This window comes from Xyrauchen texanus, chromosome 13 (genome assembly GCF_025860055.1).
Source record: "Xyrauchen texanus isolate HMW12.3.18 chromosome 13, RBS_HiC_50CHRs, whole genome shotgun sequence".
Classification (NCBI taxonomy): Eukaryota; Metazoa; Chordata; class Actinopteri; order Cypriniformes; family Catostomidae; genus Xyrauchen; species Xyrauchen texanus.
The window spans coordinates 38,565,662-38,585,617 of record NC_068288.1 but is presented as its reverse complement, the minus strand read 5'-3'; the positions used below and the strand labels follow the sequence as shown (position 1 = coordinate 38,585,617).

The window sequence follows — 19,956 nt, the reverse complement described above, 5'->3', positions numbered from 1 at the left end:
CATCTGTTGGCAAATTGACAAGACTAGTTCTTGAAGGACTAGGCTGTTTTTGGAAGCTCCTTATATACTATAACACGATTGCCTCACCTGTTTAACATCTCATGTTTCACATTGCCTTGTTATTTTAACTCGTCAAATTGATATGTCTTAAATTGCCCCTATCTCAACTTTTTTGGAGCATGTTGCAACATACCTGTCAACACTCCCATTTTTCGAAATTTGTATGGCCCATACCTCGTTATATGAATAATGACATCAATATATTATTTCAAGGTTGTCCAGTTGCCAGATCTTGTATGAAACGCATCCTACTCACACAATCAACACATAATAAACATTTCAACCCATTTGTGACCTCAACCTGGCAACCTACAACCCAGTTGCACTGTTGATATCTGCGCACGTAGTAGATGTGGGAAGTTGAATCAAGCATCTCTGGTAGATGGGAGGAGAAGATGCAGGTGGTGCTCCGGAAAAAAATAAAACATATATGAGAGAAAAAATATGACTCAATGTTTTTGAATTGCATAAAAATATTTGAAATACATAAAATGACTGAAATATGCACTAGGAAATTAGTTAAAAGTAGGTTAATGGTTTATGATCAGCTTTTGGGGGAAACACTGGTAAATGTGGATGTTGAGTTGTAATTAATAATGCCATGTTAATTTTACCTGGTTAGGTCAACAGTGGAACTTGAATGTCAGAACCAAGGTAGGATTAAACTTGGTTACCTAGCAACCACCCAGAACGCCTTAGCAACTGCATAGCAACACCCTAGTAACCACCTAGAATACCACAGCAACTGCATTGCATAACATACTAAACACCCCTTATCAACTGTATAGCATGCCCTGGCAATTTCCCTTGCATTGTGGCGTCAAGTTTTGCATAGACAAGCACCACTTGCATTAACCTTGGAAACTGCAAAAATAATACAGTGGTTAGGGATGTTATTCCAATGCAAACAGCTGATCTGGGTACAAAGAGACATGCTAAACACAATAGGACCTGTCAGTCCTTGCATGCATGTACATGCGTTTACCCAAGTGTAGGTAACCAAGGTTACCTGTTATGTTGATATTTGGGAGTTCAGAGACAACAGTTCCTTTAACGTCATATTTAGCTGCGTAGAACTGCATAAATGCACCTGCCATCACAATCTGCCAGTGCACATATTCCCTCACTCTTTTGTTATTTTGTCCCTTCTGTCTCATAACAACAAGCCTACAACATGTACACACAAAAAAACAAAAACAGTCTCTCATCTATAACACTCCATATCTCATTCACATTATTTGCAATCTCCTTACCATGTCACATGGCAGACATGCAAACATAGTCCCTCAGAGAACTGCTTTGCTGAAGTGGCAACTGTTGACTTGTAGATACTGTTTTGAAGGCCCATGGGAGACACATCAAACAAGCTCTACATAAGCATTAAAGTATCAAGCCCTTTATTTGCAGTCGAATCCTAATGTTTACCCTTTGTAACAAGCTATGAGAAAATCATTACAGGTTAGTGTTGAGCATTCATAACCTTTGAATGCTTTGTGATGGCTTTTGCAGATGTTTCTAATTGTTTGCTGTGCCTGTACAGCTCTTCACGTTTTCTGGGTTGCTGTCCATCTGGGATTAAACAATGAACAAACCCAGACAGGTCATTAACCAATGAGAGTCGGGTCTAATTGCTTACTAACCAATAAGAGTGGACATAATTGCTGCAATGGAGGGAATCGACTTAGTGCAGCAACTAATTAATCTCCAAAGTAATGATGCAAGTGAGGGCAAGAGCAGAGTGGAGGATTGGAAAATCTGTTTATGCAAGACGAGCACGGCTCGGGTGTCTTATCCTGGGAAATTTTGAACTGAGATAAAACAAGGAATTCTACTTCAGCTTTGAGCTGAAGATCAAGTTTGTTTCAAAGTGATCAGCTGGGAAGGTGTTCTGTTTAAGTGGTTACCAAGTTAGGTAATGTTTGGTGGTGTCAGTACATCTGGTAATGGTGTGTTAAAGGAAAAGTTCACCTAAAAATTCAATTCTGTCATCATGTACTCAACTTCAAGTTACTACGATCCTGTATAGCTTTCTTTTTCATTTTGTTTTGTTTTCTTGATTTTTTTGTGGAACACAACAACAACAACAACAAAATTAGCTGAATGATAATGCTTTTATTTCACATTCCAAGAATTTGAACCTGGCTGCCAAGCTCCAAAAAAAAAAAAGCTCAATATAACATTTATGCTGTATTTGTTGTATAAGTCTTTTGTAGCTGTCAAATCTCATTAGCACTTCAGCAATTTCAAACATGGCAAGTCACATTTGGTTAGGGCTACATAATTAATCATACTTTAACCACGATCACGGTTTCTGTCTCTCATGGTTAATTACTCATAATGGTTTATGGAATTAGTGAGCTAGCAGGCTGAAATGATCTGCCAGGTAAAGTTGCAAATTATTGTTCATTTTCATTGAAGGCTGTGTCTACAGATAATAGACTAGAATCACAAGCTCCATTTTCACCACAACTGACCAATCAACCTCTCTTCAGAAGTTCAGCACTGACCAATCACTGTCTGCTCTGAAACGTGCGCTGACAGCGTTATATATAAAGCGCTCCAGATTTACTTCAGCTGCACATTTGCTTATTTCTAAATATGACTGGCCATTACAAGTTTCTAAACTGGGGTTTTGTGGACCAAGGAGGATATGAGACCATTTCACCATTTATGGAAAGAGAAGCACTAAGCTGTCATCTCTTCCTTCAAAATAAAAGGCTTGATTTAACAATTAGGTTTCTGCAAAAATAAAGGTTTGAGACTGTATAGCAAGGCTGCTTGCTAAATTATTATAGAAATATATTACTAATGTATTTTACTATTGTGTATTATAATATAATAATAATCTTATTAGTAATAATAATTATTGGGGGGCCTGGGTAGCTCAGCAAGTATTGATGCTGACTACCACTCCTGGAGTCGCGAGTTCAAATCCTGATTGAGACCAGAAATGTCTCCTAAGCAACCAAATTGGCCCGGTTGCTAGGGAGGGTAGAGTCACATGGAGTAACCTCCTCTTGGTCACGATTAGTGGTTCTCGCTCTCAATGGGGTGTGTGGATCACAGAGAGTAGCATGAGCCTCCACATGCGGAGTCTCCGTGGTGTCATGCGCAATGAGCCACGTGATAAAATGCATGGATTGAGTGTCTCAGAAGCGGAGGCAACTGAGACTTGCCTTCCACCACCCGGATTGAGGTGAGTTACCGTGACCCACGAGGACCTACTAAATAGTGGGAATTGGGAAATCAAAATTGGGAGAAAATTTATATATATATATATATATACACTCACCTAAAGGATTATTAGGAACACCTGTTCAATTTCTCATTAATGCAATTATCTAATCAACCAATCACATGGCAGTTGCTTCAATGCATTTAGGGGTGTGGTCCTGGTCAAGACAATCTCCTGAACTCCAAACTGAATGTCAGAATGGGAAAGAAAGGTGATTTAAGCAATTTTGAGCGTGGCATGGTTGTTGGTGCCAGACGGGCCGGTCTGAGTATTTCACAATCTGCTCAGTTACTGGGATTTTCATGCACAACCATTTCTAGGGTGTACAAAGAATGGTGTGAAAAGGAAAAACATCCAGTATGCGGCAGTCCTGTGGGCTGAAAATGCCTTGTTGATGCTAGAGGTCAGAGGAGAATGGGCCGACTGATTCAAGCTGATAGAAGAGCAACTTTGCCTGAAATAACCACTCGTTACAACCGAGGTATGCAGCAAAGCATTTGTGAAGCCACAACACGCACAACCTTGAGGCGGATGGGCTACAACAGCAGAAGACCCCACCGGGTACCACTCATCTCCACTACAAATAGGAAAAAGAGGCTACAATTTGCAAGAGCTCACCAAAATTGAACAGTTGAAGACTGGAAAAATGTTGCCTGGTCTGATGAGTCTCGATTTCTGTTGAGACATTCAGATGGTAGAGTCAGAATTTGGCGTAAACAGAATGAGAACATGGATCCATCATGCCTTGTTACCACTGTGCAGGCTGGTGGTGGTGGTGTAATGGTGTGGGGGATGTTTTCTTGGCACACTTTAGGCCCCTTAGTGCCAATTGGGCATCGTTTAAATGCCACGGCCTACCTGAGCATTGTTTCTGACCATGTCCATCCCTTTATGGCCACCATGTACCCATCCTCTGATGGCTACTTCCAGCAGGATAATGCACCATGTCACAAAGCTTGAATCATTTCAAATTGGTTTCTTGAACATGACAATGAGTTCACTGTACTAAAATGGCCCCCACAGTCACCAGATCTCAACCTTCGTGCTTCGTGCCCTGGATGTGCATCCCACAAATCTCCATCAACTGCAAGATGCTATCCTATCAATATGGGCCAACATTTCTAAAGAATGCTTTCAGCACCTTGTTGAATCAATGCCACATATAATTAAGGCAGTTCTGAAGGCGAAAGGGGGTCAAACACAGTGTTAGTATGGTGTTCCTAATAATCCTTTAGGTGAGTGTATATATATATACATTTTTTGTATACCACAGTTAGTTCCGGTCCTCGAATCTGATTGGACGAGATATGTTCCATGAGCACTGATGGTCTGACACCAACAGCACTCAGATGTGTGTGTATCACTCCGCTTCTGTTCATATTGTTCTAAACTAAAGTGTACGAGTAGCACATATGTGTTAAGAGTTACTGTCTTTATTTTTGAAATTACATATGTTAGCCAGCAGGTGGTGGCAAAAGATAATTTTTGCGTGTAACATGAGCCAGTTGGTGACGTAAAGTGACGCACTGATGTAGGGCCATATCGCACTCTTACTCGTGTGATATTGCTTAAATATATAGTACCGGATTACTTTTTAATTGTATTCAGGTACTGATTACAAATAACATGACAAAAGATTTAATCAGTAATGTAATATTGTGTATTACATGTATGGGGTAATTTAATCAAATATATGAATATATTATATAATATAACATAATATAATAATAATAATATTACCTTTGGATTACTTTCAACCTAATTCTATTTTATTTTATGGCATATGCATTTGAGTAGTATAATAGTTTTAGCATAAAAGTACAAAGAGGAAGAAAATTAATTCCATTCTTTATTACTAACAAAATTAGCCCCACAAAAACAGCTCCTTATGACATTTTTAAAAGTGCATTAAACATGAAAGAAATAAACATTAAATCTAACAGCAATGTCCAAAGTTTATAATTCAAAACACTGAGTTTTGAACATCAATTATATTTTAAGTGCGTAAAACAATAGCAACATTACAAACATTAATGACCATAAAATCAACAGTTTCAAAGGTCAAAGGTCAAACAAGGTCAAAGCTTTCATCTAAAAACACTGAAACACTTTTAACCCTTACTGCTTACTGATAATCCATCACCTATTCCAAAACTGAGGTGCAAGATATTATCTTTTAAACAGCAAGAATATTCTAAATGAGCAGAAGATTTTAAAACAGCAGAAATCCACCGAGTCACACAAGGAAAAATTGTGTCAAGTTTTATGTCAAGCTTCATGCAGTGGACTCCAATGCATCAGCAGCAAAAGTAGAGTGATGGGATTTGATTAGGAATAAACTGACAATGATTAGGATGACAATGATTAGGAGGATCAATAAATAAACAATTTACTGCTGTTGCCTTGTTAATATGTAATCATGTAATCTATAAAAAAGTAACTGTGTTCAGATTACAAGTATTTTAAAATGTAATTTAATCCAATTACAAGTACTTTATTTTTGTAATCTGATTGTGTAAAATACAGATTATATGTAATATGTTACTATCCAGCACTGTGTGTGTGTGTGTGTGTGTGTGTGTGTGTGTGTGTGTGTGTGTGTGTGTGTATATATATATATATATATATATATATAAGCAAAATAATTGTGATTTTATTTTTCACAAATATCATGCAGCCCTACGTTTTGTTATGAGACACATGAGAACCAATGCCGTGCCTTTGACCTTGATGTGAAAAGTTTGAATCTTTGCATATTATATACAATGAGATTTGAGAGTCAATGCCGTTGCAGAAGATTAGCAGTTAATAACTAGGGATAGGCATTTTAAGGAATATAACAATTCTGATTCCTCTTAACGATTCCGGTTCCTTGACAGTTCCATTAAATGTTATTTTAGTACTTTTGAGGAAGAAATATTTGAAAATATTAAATGCAACTTTTACTGTATTTACTCAGCAGTCTGTTAAAAGGTTAGTCTGAAGTCTTGCAAAAGGTGAGTAAACAGTCTTTTAAAATGATATTATATTAATAAATATATTTTTTAATAAAATACAACTAATTACAACAAAACTCTTTAAGTGTATCTTTAACAACACGTTGGCATATCATTGACCATCCAGTAATTACTCTTAAGCCTTATTGAAGTCTCACATGACTTGAGCACATAACACAGAAACAGATCTTGTGAAATTAATGACTTGTGGTTCAGGAAGTTCATTAAATTCTCTGAAAACGTTAACTAAATTAACTAAATCCATTCACTTAAAAGAATCAGTTATTCGAAAAGTAGCATTGTAAGTTTTGTAGATTCAATAGAATCGGCTTTTAAGAATAATTTGTTTGGGAATCAGACTACATTGGTTATGCTGAATGTTTCGTGCAGTAGATTCAAAAGAATCGGGTCATAAATGTCATGCAGTAGATTCAAATGAATCAGCTCTTAAGAGTAATTTGTTTGGGAATCAGACTACACTGGTCGGGCTGTATGTTTTGTGTTACTTTGTATGAATGTTGCAATGCCTCTGAATGGTAGCACATGAAACAAGTTCAGAGTAGCATGGTGTTGAACAATTGTGACTGGTTAGTTCACCTACAAATGATGATGAAATGCAGTGATGTTTTGTTCTGCCAATGTGTTCGTTTTGTGATATTTCTCCTGCTCGCACACACCACTGAAATCCTTGATTTGAACTTGGCTGGTTGAAGAGCTTTGATGATTATTTACAACTTATCATTATTTTACTTACAATCACACGTGCCAGATAAAGAGAGTTGTTACCTAGGTTACTGTCATTAAAATTGATAAATTTGAAGCATGTCTCTCAGAGATTGTGAAGAAGTAAAAAACAGTTGTATATGATTTGCAGCATGAAATCCACAAAGACAGCGAGGCTACATCAAATGAGTGGTGAAAGATTGCATTTGTTTATGAAGTCATATCAGATAACAAAAGTGAAAGGGGCGCTGTGACCAGTGTAATAAGGCAAAGAAGCGATGCACTGACTAATGCAGCACTAAAAGCAACGATCAGTGGAGAGAAAGACCAGCATTATTGTCATTACTTCCGTGTCTGAACAGTACGTTAAACACAGTAATGTCACCCTCAACTAACTAATTTTAAAAACGACACCACGCAGAGTATAAATGGCAGCTTTGTTTGCCTAGGGTGCTTTAGCTCCAGGAGAAAAAAGTTTGGTCTTTTCATAGTAAATCAGGCTAAATAATGTTCGTTCAAGAACCGTTAACACAACCAAAAGTCTTGAAAAGCATTTGACCTTTTATATATATATATATATATATATATATATATATATATTATTCTGAATAAGAAATGCCAGTTCTAAATACGAGCCACTTCTCAGTTTCCAATTGAATTTTGGTCTGTTCCTCACACAAAGTGATTGTATATGGCTTCAGAAGTCTTGGACTATAGCTCAAGATTCATATGGACAACTATTATCGTACTTTTATGCTGCTTTTTGTTCTTTTTGGAGTTTGACAGCCTCTGGTTGTTGTATGCTTACATTTTATTTTTTTAAAAAAGGGCGGTATGATCATTCTTCTGTAGTGTTTGACTGATGGAATAAGTATAAAAAGAGTAAATGATGACAGAATTTTCATTTTTGGGTGAATTTTTCCATTAACATACTATTACCAGATGTACTGAAAAACTGTAATAGACCACCCAATATGTGATCTGCCATATGGTTCTACAGTATGAAGCAGGCAATTGGAAGATCTTCAAGATGACAGCGTTGAGCATGAGAAGGCATAGTGCTGTTTAGGTTTTTTAATTGTCTTGAAGAAACACTGGGGGTTTATCACCAGGAAGCTTTGAAACACACAGAGCAAGATATGCAAATACCCTTAGAGCCAAAGTGAGAATAGCAGCGTATACGAGACACTGTTGGATAAACTCGTACTTTTAGGGTACTGCTGTTTGAAATATTAATATGTCTGGAGGTGAAAACCTATTCTGCACAGCCCAGCATGCATCTTTCTGATGCACTTCAGGACATGTATACTTCAATACTTTTGATTCTGTCCCAATATTCCTAGCAGTTCCTGGTACCATGAACTTCTCACATCTGCCAAACAACATGTTGCATGGATTTACACTCTTATACTTTGTCTTAACTTAGGTTTCTAGTGGTAAGTAATTTATAGATTTACATTGAAAGAGAAAATGATGAACAAAGTCATAAAAACACTGCTAATCAGAACATATTAGATGTGTAATATGCAGTAATGTGAAGTATGATTTTGACCAATGAGATTTCATTGTGGATAGGAATTCCCAGCACAGTGCAGCAGAAATAGAAAGTGACCAGCAAACAAAAACAAAAAAATTAATTAAGCTGAACTGTGTAAATTCTGCTTCTCTAGCGTCACCCATCTGAACTGCAAAATATTTTTTTGTTTTCAAACAGCTTTCTGAATATGCACCCTGTCACGCCTAGGGGCGCATTAACGCATGGGCTTATACAGGCTGAAGCCCAGGGGCCTAAAACTCCCATGGGGCCCGGCCTACAACTCCCATGGGGCCCAGCGGGAGGAGCGCATTTAAACGCTTTCAGCGGGAGGAGCGCATTTAAACGCTTTCAGCGGGAGACACGGTTGTTGACATGTGTATAATGCACAACCGTTAAAGATGTCTGTGTAGTGCTTGTTCAATGCACAGTAGATATGTGTGCTTTCTTTCTGCCTTGGAACACAAAAGGAGAAGTTAGGCAGAATGTTAGCTTCAGTTAACATTCACTTACATTGTATGATAAATAAATAAATAAAGATACAACAAAAATGTATTCCTTTTGTATTTCACAGAAGAAAGAAAGTTATATGGGCTTAGTACAACCTAAGGGGGAGTAAATTATGTCAGATTTTCATTTTGGAGTGAACCATCCCTTTTTTAAGTTAAACAAAGGCATTCATTAGGTAAATCCACAAATGTCCCTAAGAGCACTTTTTTGTGTGCTCAGAAATTGTCAGAAAGTAGATTCTACTGTACATCATGAAACTATCCAGACTCTGCTTAGAAAAGTCAGTCCCTCAAAACACCACATGAAGAATGAGACTTGAGAGAGAAGCCACAAAGAGCAAAATAATCACTCTGAAGCAGCTACAGAGTTCTGTAGCTGAGTGCCAAGTAAAGGTGCACTAGTCAACTGTATCAGGAGCTTTGTATAAGACTCGCCTGCATGGGAGGGTTTCACAAATGGATGAATGGTATGTGCAAAATACTGCAAGGGAACTTGTTTAAGTCTGCTATAAAATTGCTCATATTTCATGACAGTGATCTCAAATAAGAGAACAAATTAATGTTGGAATGGCTCAAGAACAAAAAGGTTGAGGTCCAACAATGGCTCAGTGAAAGTACTGATCTCAGTCTAATTCAGAGTTAGTGTCACTATTTGAAATCTAATCTGGCCTAACTAACCTGGAACTGATCTGCTATTATAGGGGTCCAAATTTACTCCCATGCAAATCAGAAAAGCTGTACATATTTGCCCCCAAAGACACAAAAATTTTATTCTAAAGATCATATATATATATATATATATATATATATATATATATATATATGGGGAAAATAAATCATAAACAGGAGGTTCTCTCATTTATAAAAGGTGATTATTACATTTTTGTTAAGAATATTTTCTACATTTACATTTGTTCATTCAAACACTTGAATCAAAATTAACAAATGGGGAAAAATGGTTATTCTCCCCATTTTTGGGGAATAATTGTTATATTTTAGGATGTACATTTTTTTAAAATGTAGCATCTCACAGGCGGTAGCAGCAATCCTTCAGCAAAACAGACTACTGGGTGAGTATTTCACCATGTAATTATTATTCATGAGCCAAGTTGCCCCTCACACACTCTTTTCAGTTTATTCCTATGCCCCTCTGCTATTACAGTACATTTCCGATTTAGAGCTACAGTTCTTTAAAATAAAAATATGATATCATTACATTTTCTTCTCAGCAATTTAAAGGGATAGTTCACCCATAAGTGAACATTTTCTCATCATTTACTCTCATTACCCTCATGTCATCCAAGATGTGTATGACAAATGAATGTAAATTAAGATTTATTTCAAATGAAGATTTATTTATTTCAAATGAAGATTTATTTCTGAAAAACATATTTCAGCTCTGTAAGTCTATTCAATGCAAGTGAATGGTGGCCAGAACGCTGAAGGTTCAAATATCATATAAACGCATTATAAAAGTAATCCATATCCATACGACTCTATTGGGCTAATCATTGTCTACTGAAGCAATCCTATTAGTTTTAGGTGAGAACAGACCAAAATGTAATTCCTTTTCCACAATAAATCTTGACTGCATTCTCCTTGGCGATCGTGATTTCAAGCTTGATTACACTTTGTAGTGCTATCTAGCGCTCTGCACATGCGTCAAGTACTAGGATGTGTAATCGAGCTTGAAATCATTACCATGCCTAGAGACTTCAATGGCAAGATGTACAGTGAAAAAGGAGTTCAATTTTGATCTGTTCTCACCCAAAGCGATTGGATCGCTTCAGAAGTCACTGATTAAGCCACTGGAGTTGTATGGATTACTTGGTAAGACCTTAAAATAAGGTTCCATTTGTTAACATGTAAACAAACACAAACACACACAGCTCGGCTCTCTCTCCCGAACTGGCATCTCTGGCTCCCCTTAATCTCTCCCTCCACCTGATTAGTTGACTCAGTGCCGGCTATGCACCCTGATGGCCCAGCCACGCCCTCCTCCTCGTCACACTCCTCCCCGCCCAATCCAGGCCAGGGCGCAATCCCGACTGGCCTAACCCCCCCCCCCCCCCTCCAATTTCTGGAGGGGAGATGTTGCCCTTCCAGCTGTTCCACCAACCGATGTTCTACCCGCCTCTTGGGAACCTGGAGAGAGATGAGGGGAGAGGGAAAGAGCGATCAGGAGAGACACAGAGAGAGAGGAGAGAGAGAGACAAACTTGCTTGCCATCCCCCAAACACCCCGTCGCCTGGTCCTCAGCCACTCCTCCGCCCTCTGGTGGACGACAGCCGTTTAATTGTTTGTTTATGATGCCTGATGCATTAAATAATGTTAATTAATGGAACCTTATTGTAAAGTGGTACCGATTACTTTAATACTGCCTTCATCGGCCTTAATGAGCTTCAAAGTTCTGGCCACCATTCACTTGCATAGAAATTAAATATCCTTCTAAAAATATTTGTTTGTGTTTAGCAGAAGAAAGAATGTCATACACATCTCGGGTGGGGAGTGTGAGTAAATAATGAGAACATTTTCATATTTGGGTGAACTATTCCTTAAGAATAGGTTAATTGGTTGAGGGTCTGAATTCCTTTTTGCAGCACCATCTGGTACAGAAAAATGTGAATCATTTAAAACAAAACTGCTGAAGCTCATTTACCCCACCCACAGGACTGATGTCACTTTGCTTGAATGAGTTCACATTTACTATATTGTCTACTGTCCAAATTGTTAATAATGTTGACTAGGTTCTAACTTCCACTGATCAATTCATTGATTCATGAACTCTTTTTCATTCAATTCACGTCTGATGATCAAAAATAAACTTTCTGATTGTCAAGTATGACCACCTACTACTCATTAGAGTTAAAAATCATGTATTTCTTTGTTATCAAGTCGACCGTTACTTTAGCTAATTTGAGTGTTTCTAATGAGAGGAGAGAAGTGCCAGCTTTTCCGCAGGTATAGAGCCCCATTGAGAACTCCTTGAGTGTTATTATTAGTGTTGTTATTACTTCTGATTACTTTGTCGAGAGACACTGCATGTGGGCGATGTTCTAGTGAGTTGTGTATGCAGATACGATTTTGACGTACACTTCAAGAACTCAAGCCAGTATTGAGCCAGTGCAAGATGATATAGATTACTTACATGACAAATGCATGCATTAAGGGTTACATGAGCTTTCATTATGCAGAGTGCTGCCAAGGTGTCAGATGCACAGTGTAATGTACAGTACAATGTAATTATTGTAGAAGGCCAGTTTATGTTACATGTAGTTTTACTGTTGTCATAGAAAATGCCTTTAACTTACACATAAGAATAACAAGCATACAATAAGTTAAAGCTTTGCTTATTCCTGAGGATACTAGCAAATTGTCAATCTAGTTTAACTAATAAAAAAAAATATATGTCAAAATAGATTAAAACCTTGTGACGTGTGAAACTCCATCAAAGTGATTAAAGAACATAAAATAAATAGTATCAACATTATCTAAAGAATAAACCGTTTCCCTTAAATGTTTACATTTTGAAAAGTCATGAAAAAGTCAAATTTATGTCCATGTCTATCAGCTTCTCAGAATACATGTTCCTATAGTATTCCAGAGTGTACAATATTGCAGTCTTGATATGATGTTGCATTGATTGTTTCAATGGTTTGTAGAAATTCTCCATTATGATGCCATCTGATTTATCTCTGATAGCCTTACGAGTGGAAGCGGAGGATCATGGGAGCTCAGCCACTCAAAGGGAGCGGAGGGCGGCCGGGGAACCCTATTGGGCATATTCAGGTGAGTCATTCTCTCTGTCGACCAACAAACAATGATCATGTGTGCTCAGCATCAGTTAGCAATAGCAACAATGTTTACTCAGCATAAGCCTGTCTGTCCGTGGGAATTCAGCCCTATTGGGAAATTTAAGTAGAATATTTCCTTTAGAAAGCCTGAAGGTGGGTTTGATCTATTAGTTTTACTTGTTTTGTAGCAAAAAAAAAATCACTTTGGAAGCCACTGGACAAAATCAATGAAAAAGTTGGATGCTTTGTCCTAGAAAGAGAATTTTAACATAATATACAAGTGATCCAACTCTTCCAAAGACTTCTGCATTTTTCGTATTTCATACATCTATGGTATTTAAAAATGAATCAATCCATGTCACTGGCAAACATCCAATCAATGATTGTGAATAGTAACCTATCTTGTCAAATTTCAAACTCATGTTGAAATGTACTAATAGCTCGATGTTAATTGCAATAGGAAAAAAGTGCTCAGTTTTGTGAATAAGATGCAATGATAACAAAACTAATTTAAAAGAAGCATGTTTGTGCTGAAAAGTATGTATATTAATTCATTTAAAGAAATCACAGCGCTATTTCAGTGCATTTAGTGGCTTGTTGGATTGTGGGTGGTTATTTAATAACGAATACATTTTTTGTGATGAAATACAAAAAAGTGTTACAACTGTTTTGTGAATTCGCCTTTGTCTCTCTTTTCCCCTCCTATTTTTAGTACATCCTTGGTATTTTTTCTTTTATTTCTTTTTTTTTCCCTCTCATTTCTTTGGGCAGCTGAAGTGCTCGCTTCATCAATTCTGACAGATCAGTGCTGGTAGTTCTTCTAGACTTCTGTTGGTGCTCAGAGGCATGAGGAACATTGATGCCTGCGGTTCCAGCAGCCCTCTAGCAGGGAATGATCTTTAAATGGTGCTTTTCCTTTCATTTGTGTTTCCTGGCAGCCATGTATTTGTGTTTACCATGTGAAGTCGTGCGACAAGCCCTATGAGGCTTCCTCTCTCAGTGTGCATGCTCTAATAGGCAACGCAGCAATTTTGAAATGTCATTTCCATGATCCAGTGGTCTCGATGTCAAATGATACTGTTTTCAGAGCAAGTATTTGTTGCGGTTGGTCCCATGAGAAAGAAGAATCACAAATAAGATATTTTTGTATCTCAATTGTTTCTCCTAGGCAGCTAAGATATGTACTTTTGCTTACATCATCTACTTCTCTGAATTTTCTCTTGAGAAATAGACACCAGTAATCTCACATGTGTCTCTTCTAGAGTTTCAGATGAGATATTAACAATACTTTTTTATCATTTCCAATTCTGTTCAAGGTGATTTTGATAGTGTACATATTTTGCTCTCATGGAATGAAATTAGTACTTTTATTCATCAAAGTAGCATTCAACTGATCACAATGTACCCTTGACTTTCTAGCTGTCAGTTTGTCCAGATACCCAGGTGACATTTCACCCCACACTTCCTGTAGCACTTGCCATAGATGTGACTGTCTTGTCTAGCACTTCTCATGCACCTTACAGTCTAGTTGATCCCACAAAAGCTCAATGGCGTTAAGATCCATAACACTCTTTTCCAATTATCTGTTGTCCAGTGTCTGTGTTTCTTTGCCCACTCTTTCCTTTTCTTTTTGTTTTTTTTGTTTCAAAAGTGGCTTTTTCCTTGCAATTCTTCCCATAAGGCCTGCACCCCTGATACTTCTCTTTACTGTTATACTGTGTGCATGAAACTGGTGTTAAGTGGGTAGAAATTCAAGCATTGTTTAGCTTTCTTTCATCAATGATTGACTTGCGTTTCTAGAAAAAGCTGTTTCTTTTTCGCCATTTTTGACCTAATGTTGACCTTAAGACATGTCAGTCTATTGCATACTGTGGCAACTCAAAAACAAACACAAAGACAATGTTAAGCTTCATTTAATGAACCAAATAGCTTTCAGCAGTGTTTGATATAATGGCAAGTTATATTCTAATACCAAATTAGCAATTTAGCTTGATTACTCAAGGATAAGATTTTGGAGAGTTGGCTGCTGGAAAAGGGGCCTGTCTAAATTTGATGAAAAATAACTTTTTTTCTAATAGTGATGGTGCTGTTTTTAAAATCAGTATTTCCTGACTATTCTTTGTGATCAGTTGAATACCACTTTGTTGAATTAAAGTACCCATTTCCTTCCAAAACAGCAAAATCCATAAATTTTTCCAAACTTTTGATAGCCAGTGTATATACATCAATATGTGTCCAATAAATAAAAGGCTATTATTTGGGGTAAAAAGCCCCCCTGTTGCAGGGTCTAATGGCCCCCATTAAACACATAGTTTTTCTTATGTGGGGGGAATATAATTTTTATGAAAGTGTTCAAACTGAGTTCACATTGACTAATCCAACCACAATGGAGATTAATGTTGACAAATAGCTTTTACCCTATAACTATTGCCCTGTTATCTACGCTACATCAATATAACCCCCCTGGGGGCATTTTACTCCAGGTTCAAATAAATTATTATTATTATTTTTGTTTTCATTCTGTAGTTATTACTTTTCACACAAATTAGGTTGCTCCATCATTACTCAACAAAATAAAAGTTCTTCATACAATTTGTGACTAGAACAATAAAAGTAAGGCACTTACAACGGAAGTTAATGGGGGCAATCCGTAACATTAAAATACTCACTGTTTCATAAGTATAGCCACAAGACACAAACAATACGTGTGTAAACACGATTTTAATGTGATAAAATCACTTGCTAATCTTTTCTGTGTAAAGTTACAGCCAATTTTACAACTTTGTTGCAATGATGATGTAATTATGATTTAAACAACTCTACAGTTCAAATAATACATGAAGAATTAATATAAGAGCTTTTATAAAATTATAAGCTTCACATTTCTGACTTTAAACCCTTCAATAAATTGGCCCTATTCTTTTCCATTTAAGTGGCTCACTGTAACCTCGATTTGTGCTCTTTTTATTTCAAGAAAAGGATAGACGAGTTGAAATAAATTCACCATTATGCCACACATGCTATCAGTTGAGCTTAATTTGTTTTGAACTCGGAATATTCCTTTTAATCTCCTGAGCTAAGAAAGAGAAACACAATTTTCCTCTTGCTTTTATTTCCAAGCAGATTTCCTTGTGAATGTTAGACATGCTATACCAGGGGCAGACTGGTAAGAGTAATTGGCCTGGGATTTTACATAGAAACCAGTCCAAAAATAGTTGAGCATGGGGGAGGGGGATTGGGGTGGTGTCGCTGTCAAAATTTGGCAGCCCATTTCAGTTTATCGCTGCCCATTCGGCCCCGTTTCGCAGCCGACCCACCGGGGAAAATTCCCGAACTTCCCAATGGCCAGTCCGCGCCTGTTCTATACTGTAGATATTCCACAAGTTTCTGTGATTTCTCTCTATTTAGTGTGTTCAACAGATGCTGTTGTTTATCTGGTACAGCTGTGGTTGCAATGGAGTTTCTCTGAAAGTATTAATGAGGGTAGTCAGTATGTGGAGTTTATGATTCAATTTTTAAGTAATAGCTGTCTATGCACTTGCTTATGCGCTTGCTTGTCATTCACACATTTTTCCTTCGACAATAAGCTTGTTTTTCTCCTCTCACTAGACACTAACTTGTATTTTTTTCTCTCTCTCTTGGAATCAATTTCATTGTTTTGCAGCTTGTTTGTGTCAGAGCAATGCTTTTTTGTTTTCAGTGTCAGGTAAAACTGACTGCCAACATCACTTGTTGGTTTGACTTAACACCACAAGAGCTGATGTTCAATGGACTGTAGAGACCATTGTCTGAACTGAAGGAATGGAAACATTTTTAAAAGTTATACCAGTGTATTTTGGAGGTTTTTAAAAAAGCATAGTATTACACAACACTTGTGGATGTTTTTGGAAAATTCTCTGTTCCAAAAACAAGTGTGCTGCTTATCTAGACAACATTTGATAAGAAAACATTAGACAAGATTGTCAGCAATTAGCAGAAGGCTAGATGGAGAATGGAGAAAAATGTTAACTACGCAGTAAATGCACTATTATTTAATTATGCACTTAAAAGTAAAAGGTTTACTGAAAAGAATAGGAATGTTCATCGTTGAGGCTAAGTGAAAATAGACTACTTTAGTAAAACAGTTAATCTATGTGCTATGTATTTGTATGTTTATTAGAATACTGCTTCATTAGATTAGCGTCATGCTAATGTCAAAATCTATTGGAATCAATCGTTAGTGTGTTTTTCATTGGAGGAGCATTATTTGTTTGGAATCCAATATTGCTAAAGTAAGAACATTCCAAATTAGTCACTTATGAGATTCCATTTCGGTTAGGATGCTGCTTTAGAAAGCATGCATTTACATTACATTAAGGGGCAATATTTGCCCCCTGGATTTAATTTTAACGGGCATCTTTTGCCTTTATTAGGGCTTTTTTTCTAACCATTTAAGCACAAACTGTATCTCATCTATGTCAAAAACATCAATGTAATCAATTAATTTAAACAAAATCTCAAGAATGAGTAATGAAAGAGTTAAATCTACATCAACTCGTATTGTATGCTATAATATGTATAACTAGGACTATAATAGAACATTAAGAACTATATGAGATGTTACAAAACTAAAGAATTCTTTATGAGGGCATTTTTCGCCATCTCATTTTGAATTTAGGGGCATTTTTGCACTGAGCCCTTCTTAATTTCTGATCCTGGCATTAACCTATGTACTCTTGCTTGCTAGGTGGTAAAAATGGAATGGTATAAAAACTAAGTGGAAATTGGTAAATGATTCCTCAGTTAGGGAAAGCTATTCCACAGCTATTGTGTCATGTGAGGTTGACCTTAAAATGAACTTTATAAAATAACGTTTTACAACCAAAAATATTTTATGCAGTCTGCAACATACTGAGTGTGCCTTATCTGTTTTCTAGAAGCTAGTTTACACCACACTAATAAATGTTAAAAAAAACACCAAATTCCAACGTTTGATGGTTTTTGTTGTATCAGGATGCTACATCTGATCTTGCAAATATTTTTCTATGTTAAAATGATTTCTATTTTCCCAGCTTATTAAGCGGTCAACTAAAATTAAGCCATTTTTAGGTTTATTTCCTCATAAAAAAGTGTAACTTTGCAGCACTATCAAAATTTGAAATGACTAATCGACCAATGGCGGGAGTTTGGGAGTTTGGGACTATCTATTTGGAATCCTCTGGAAAATGTTTGAAAACAGTGATTATTTTAGCAATTTTATTTTGTGTTAGTGCCGCAGAATTTACAGAGCTTTAACAATTGACAATTCTGATTCCCAACATTGTAAGTACAACAGCCAAGTTTAGAATTTGTGAAATGTTATTTCTCGCCCTTGTTGCGAACCAGCCTTATTAAACTGATGCTTTTCTGAACAATCCCTTTGTCATTCTTAGGTCAATCCATGCTGCTAACTGCTTTTTTTGTATGTATTTTTTTTAGTTAAGGCATTAATGCTCTTTAAAAATTGGGTGACATTTGAAGCATTTTAAGTTTTGAGTCAATGTGCTAGATCCTTTCATGCTCGCACAATCATTTCTGTGCCAGAAGGGTTCTGCAGGCTTACTTCTTTACCATTTCCTTCTTTAAACCTATTTTCTCAGTGACAGCAAATCAAAGCTTGACAGGTGCATGAAGAATTACAGATTACCAAAAAAACCTTCTATCTGAACTCTATTTCAGGAGTTACACATTTGCATTCTGCAACTTATTGTGAAGAATGCAAGTATGAAAAAAACCAAGCATGTATATATGAAGGAGATTTATCATACACTCTTTATCAGTCATTTGCTTGTTCAGATGTTGTATATTATGTGTGCACAAAAAATGCATACATGTTGAGTTTGGACTTCCAATCATGTTTACATTGCATTTTCACCATGTTAAAATTATGCTGCTACATGCAAATCAGCATTATTTATATGATTTCATGCCAGTGACATATAAAGGATTACACTGTCTTTATTAAACCATACCTCTACAGGTGGTTGATAAAATAATATTAACACCATATTGATCTTAGGAACCTAACAAGACGTGGGGGCAGCCTTTGCCTTTAGAACAGCTTTCTGCACAATCTCAACTGGAATATTGCACCATTCTTCAAGTAGAAAAGCCTCCAGTTCTGTGAAGGATGAAGGAGGTAGAAATCTATTTCTCACTCTGCATTCCAGAACTTCACAGAAAGTTCACAAAGTGACACATTGCGATTCACCACTCTTTTCTTAACTGCTTGTATGAAAACAGTATCTCATGGAAATGGCATGATCATGAAGGGGCAGCATTTGCAAAAGCTGCACCCAGACCTGTAAATATCTTTTCGTATTCCTAGCAGAGCAATCATAAGAGCAACCATAACTGCCCATAAGATGCCCATACCAATGGTGATCTCTCATTAACTGTGTTGAGGGTTACAAATAATCAAATCAACACAAATTACTTACTTTTTCTAAATTATTTTTTTTATTATTTTCTACTTATTTAAAGATTTAGAGTGTATTTTTCTTCTAAAACCAAGTGGTTTTCAAACAGGTTTCTCAACATGTCTCATGACAATGAGATGGTAAAATCGTAAAATATCATACAACTTGTCTCATAACTTGAATGCATAGAGTCCAACCAATCAACAAACATTATTTAAAATTGACATAACATAACTATACAGGCATAACATTTTAGGAAAAAAGTAACATTGTTTGGTGTCATGATGAGGTGTTGGGTTTTCACGAACACTCTCCGTCTACCATTAGTCGAACAAAAAAGTTAGTTCCACCTCAAACTCACGCTATTAGTTGAGCCCATGTTGCTATGTTTTGAGCAATGTTTTGATAGTGCTGCATGCAGAGCCACTCTGTTGAAATCTTTTTCATGTTTGGCATGTAAAATAAGAATGGAAAAAACATTTTAACATCGAAAAGGTTATTTACAGACGAATACATCTGAAAACCTATTTCCTCCCTACAATATAGTCGTGTGGGCCAACACAGTGTGTGTCACCATGTTTACACATCAAACGACCAGCGCAGTGCGACAAAGATAGCACACATTAAAACCAATGAAGCTTTATACACTCCAAGTGGCATAAAAAGGG

General features: G+C 36.7%; 1 protein-coding gene across 1 annotated transcript in view; it reads left to right on the top strand.

The window, feature by feature from the left end:
* LOC127654359 (receptor-type tyrosine-protein phosphatase gamma-like) overlaps positions 1–19,956 on the top strand; it is a 159,907-nt gene that overhangs the window by 26,752 nt on the left and 113,199 nt on the right. The window contains exon 2 of the mRNA XM_052141498.1: positions 12,760–12,846. Coding sequence (XP_051997458.1) covers positions 12,760–12,846 — 87 coding nt within the window. The remainder of the gene's footprint in view (positions 1–12,759; positions 12,847–19,956) is intronic.